At 34.1% G+C, this 4,597-nt stretch overlaps 1 protein-coding gene across 2 annotated transcripts; it reads left to right on the top strand.

The window, feature by feature from the left end:
* Positions 1 to 535: 535 nt before the first annotated feature.
* Positions 536 to 3,922, top strand: LOC100179449. 2 transcript variants are annotated; one of them, XM_026839714.1, is made up of 8 exons: positions 536 to 834; positions 1,120 to 1,265; positions 1,733 to 1,845; positions 2,256 to 2,419; positions 2,732 to 2,773; positions 2,835 to 3,006; positions 3,388 to 3,497; positions 3,722 to 3,922. In XM_026839714.1, the coding sequence occupies exons 1-8, from the start codon at positions 574 to 576 to the stop codon at positions 3,905 to 3,907; spliced, it is 1,194 nt and encodes a 397-aa protein (XP_026695515.1). In that variant the 5' UTR covers positions 536 to 573; the 3' UTR covers positions 3,908 to 3,922. The 2 variants fall into 2 exon arrangements, with proteins under 2 accessions (XP_026695515.1, XP_026695514.1); XM_026839713.1 differs by having other exon boundaries at positions 2,253 to 2,419.
* The last annotated feature ends 675 nt before the right edge of the window (positions 3,923 to 4,597 follow it).

The following is a 4,597-nucleotide window of genomic DNA, read 5'->3' as shown; positions in this document are numbered from 1 at the left end:
TCAAACTGTACGGAATATTCAAGGTTGTTTATGAAGCTATGAAACTAGTTTAATTGTTCGCACATGCAAACTAAAAAATTTCATTGGCTTTACTATGATTTAGCGAGCATTAAACAATGGCACCTTACTGTTTCGCATTTTTTTACTTGTTCAAAGTATACTGTTTCTATTTTACATATTTTTTAATATTTAAAAACAGTAATCAGCTTTGACAGGCGTTTTATAGTTGTGATGAAGTTGTGATAATACTGTCGAATAATTCTGTAACCTTATTTTCCTGATTATCATTAAAGGGGGGTCCATAAAAAGAAAATTAAAAAAAGTCTTGTCTGACAAAGTGTCCCATCTCCCCCCACCCTACTATACACCTCAGGCTCACTGTCGAGTTATAACATAGGTGTCTTCTTATACACCAGAAACACATGGTTTATTTATACACCTCATGCTCACCGTCAAGTTATAACATGGGTGTTTTTTAAACACCAGACACACCTGCTGTTTTTCTGCTCCCGGTACGCATGAAACACAAACTATTTTTTACTCATTTTGTTTTATCAGTCACTTACATCTCTGATGCAAAACTTGACATCCACAATCTCATCCACTGAGATGAGGAAGAAGATCAACTTCAGTGATGAAGATGGGGAGATCTCCAACCTCTTCCAGGAGGAACTACTATCATCATCCAAAAACATCACCGATGAGTTAAATGCGATCAACGGGATGTTCTTTGTCCTCTCGGATGTTGTGTCCTCCCTGGAGGAAGGAGTAAGGAAGATGAAGAATGATGCAGATGTAAGGAGGAACCATACTCATGCTAACTTGGAAGATCAGGTAATATAACATGGTGAATACATAAAACTGATTTATTTTTTTGGGTCGCAAAACAATGGCAGTAATAATAACATGGGTGTTATGTTTTATAATCCTTGTGCCCACTTATGAGTTACCACGTATGTAACTTTGGGGGTAACTTTTTTGTGACAATTTATTTAGGTAGATAACCAATATTTACTTTGCGTATGTGTCAAGCATTCATTGGGACACCTCAGTTTCTATTATAACAATCCTTGGGTACAATTCCCAAAAGTCCAATTATTCTGTTTCTTAATTTCCAAGGTGTCCAACCTTGCATTGGTTGTTTCAACAATCAACAACAGCGTTGAATTACAAGGAACAAAGATAAATGAGATGGAGTCACAATATACAAGTGATATGAATGCAATACATGATACTACTGATGAAAATACAAGGATAATGCAAGAGTATGTTGATGTGGAGTTTCTTAAACTAATATTGAACTTTATATAGTATATAGTTGGGTGGGGAAAGATGGGTCACTGTTTAATAGTCTTTTCACATCTCATTTGATAATAAACAAAGAACGTTGAAAGGATTATAGAACCATATTTTCACAACTCTTATAGACTGTTGTTAGTTGTTTAAAACAAAATCAGGATATTTGGATATATTATGTATATAATTATATATAGTTTTTTTGTAAGTTTTACAGTTACACAAATTACCGGAGAATAAGGTTCAGAGCTGCTATGCATGTAATGTGTGTTTTGGAGTAGGATGCTTAAGTTACAGTTGCCAAAAAGTGAAACTAAGTACATTCTGAAACTAATTCAAGAAAGTATATGGTGTACAATACACACGTGTAGTACAATGTTTTTGTTCTTTATATACCTGCCTTTGTATAGAAATGTAATATTTTGTATTTTATCAGATTATCCTCCAGCATAGTTGAACATTCACTCATGCTGTCTGATTATAAGTTACAACAACACACACTTAACATGGAGGTTAAAAGTCTTAAGAACAAAAACCCAACAACCATTGGTGAGTGTTTGGATTCTATTCTATGTGAGTAAAGTCGTACAGTGTGGCACTTCGTAGGACAGAGATTTAGGACAGAACTGGCCTATTAGTTCCATACACCGGGTGCTACAACCCATTTATTTACCACTGGGTTGGATTTCCACCATTGTACTAATATAAACTCATTGATTTAGAATTGCAAAAAGATAAAAATTTATATACCAAAAATTACAACTTGAATTTAAACTAAAAAAACTGTTTACCAGATGTCATGCCCAAGGGACTTCCGCTTATCAGTTCAAGAACATTTTAAATTACTGTGTTCTGTAAAATAAACAAAAATGTTGCAATAAAGTTTAGCAGCCCCATATGAATCAGACAATTTAACCACCTCCCTACAGCAGTTACCTTAACAGCCCCCCTTACAGCAGGCACATGGACACCACCCCCCAGCACTTTATCTGCACTTGAAGCATTGGTGGCCACCCTACAACTCGCGAATACAACATTTAACACCCTTGTTGAAACCACATCAGTTGAAATACCCGCCTACTCTGAGTATGAAGATCAAGAGAGAGATTCCTTTAACACAAACGTAAGTTGTTGTTGTCTTTCCAGCATGCTTGTTTAAAAGTGACAAATATATATGAGAAAATTTTGGGGGTTAAAAAGAAGACACCCATGTTATAACTTAACAGTGTGTATGAATACACCATGTGTGTCAGATGTATAAGAAGACACTCATATTGTAACTCAACAGTGAGCATGTGGTGTATGGATACATCATGTATTTGTTTGGCATATGCATTAGTTGTTTATTTCATTATCTATAAGAAATAAACTTAACATACACACACATATATATATACACTGTTAGGTTTGTATTGAAACTTACTATTCTTTCTAGGTATACCCAGACGTATCTGCTTTCAACACAGAGGAAAATGACGTAAGAGTAAAATATATTTCATTCCAATTCAAGTCTAACAATGAACTTTGTTTCAACACAGAAAGACACCAATGCAAATCTCGCAAAAATATTTTCGGAAATATTGGTTTCTGTGAGTGAGATATTAGATGGGGTGGCTAACCATCAACAAGTTGAAACAACTGAATTGAGGAATCGACATGTTGATAATACTCAAGTTGTTCAACTGTTGGGTAGAATTCAATCAATAGAAGGTGATATGTTTAATGTTTTAATCCAAAAAACTAAACTTATTTTGTTTCCTCTGTACACACATAGGAGGTCAGGGGTGTCAGGGTAATGAGCTAGGTCTGACTGAAATACCACTTCTCATAGATCTTGCCATTTTTTATGTAAAACTTAATCTCTCATGGTTCTGTTTCTCTTTAAAAAACACCCAACACTTATTGGCCCCCTGCTCCATCAAATAAAATAGCCTGTTGTATCTCTATTTAGATATAATCACACATAAAGTTACATACATAACCTGTAAAAGGGCACAAGGTGTGTGGAACAAAACACCAGTATTATGTTGTTGCCCCACCACTGGGAAGTAAAAAAGTTACCTTCATTATTACATTCAACCTTTTATTTAGACATGCTCTTGAATCACTCAATGCAAAATATCTCTGACGCAATAACAGCTTTATCTCATCAAATACAGTTGGTTTCCCTTGAAAGACTTGAATCATATGGTAGAAACCAGGTACCTTTGTCGTTGTTTTAAGCTAGATTCTAGTTTTATTTAAACTAGTTGCTTTTTAATGATTTTTTATGTTGTTTTTACTGGCTACTTGTGTTTTGTTGTTTTTACAGATTTTTTGTGTGACTGTTTTTTATGCACTTTTTTTGTTTTTATTTTAGTTCTATGCCTTTTGTGGTTTATTTTTATTACTATAAGATTTTAGATGTTTTTTTCCACATTTTTAGAACATGACAACTGAGGTATTGGACAACTATAGCCAGCTTAGCAACCAAGTGGTGATCCAACAAAGTGAAATAAACGAACTTTTAATGAATATTTTAGACATGAATGCAACTTTATCTAACCAAGTTATGAATGATCAAGTCCAGGTATTGTTTTTAGAAAGTACTTTTATTTGGATTTGCATCTAAAACCAAGGCATTTAAAACTTTATTATAACAAAGTAAATAAAACCTTTGCAATCTTTAAGTATCCCTTAACTACTACAACGCTGTTTTGTGAAACTTAGAATTTTATTTCCTAAACAAGTTATAGAAGTCAAGCAAATAATAAGTATTTAATTTTTTATCAATAACTAGGAATTGACATCAATTAAACACGTGCAGCAATTTTTACTTATCCAAACTTTTGATAGCATTAAAAAACATTCCTCCTATTGTCAGCAAATTTGAAAGTCTTTGTATTAAAAATTTTCAGGACACACAGATGAACAATTTGCTTATGATGCAACAAACATTAAATCGTGAAGTTTCCGATTGTAAAGATGCTTCACGTGAACTTGGATCACGAATCACAAATACAACTCATGAAATGACATCGCTTAATCGTGATTTAGAAACCAGGTTTGTGATTTCTGCTTTACTTATTCTATGTGGGTAAAGTCTTAGCCACAACATAAGCAAAATGCACCAAAATAGTGACTGACGAAAAGGCTGGCCACATTAGGTCCAGAAAAATTGAGACACAGACACAAATCCGGCAACATTGTACTCCAGAAACCAGACCATAGGGCCTGGTATTTAATGTTGGCACATTACCCAACACACAGTGTGCTATAATTTATTGGTGACAACTGGGTTAAAGTACTTGTACGAGCCTTT

Source organism: Ciona intestinalis, unplaced genomic scaffold (assembly GCF_000224145.3).
Source record: "Ciona intestinalis unplaced genomic scaffold, KH HT000768.1, whole genome shotgun sequence".
Classification (NCBI taxonomy): domain Eukaryota; kingdom Metazoa; phylum Chordata; class Ascidiacea; order Phlebobranchia; family Cionidae; genus Ciona; species Ciona intestinalis.
Note: the sequence above shows the minus strand (reverse complement) of the source record. Positions and strands in the feature narration are given on the sequence as shown.

Excerpts from the sequence above, each read along its gene's own strand:
- LOC100179449 (XM_026839713.1), top strand. The coding sequence starts at position 574 with ATGCAAAACTTGACATCCACAATCTCATCCACTGAGATGAGGAAGAAG. Across the intron at positions 2,420-2,731 it reads GAGATTCCTTTAACACAAAC|GTATACCCAGACGTATCTGC; the intron begins GTAAGTTGTTGT and ends TATTCTTTCTAG. Across the intron at positions 3,007-3,387 it reads TAGAATTCAATCAATAGAAG|ACATGCTCTTGAATCACTCA; the intron begins GTGATATGTTTA and ends CCTTTTATTTAG.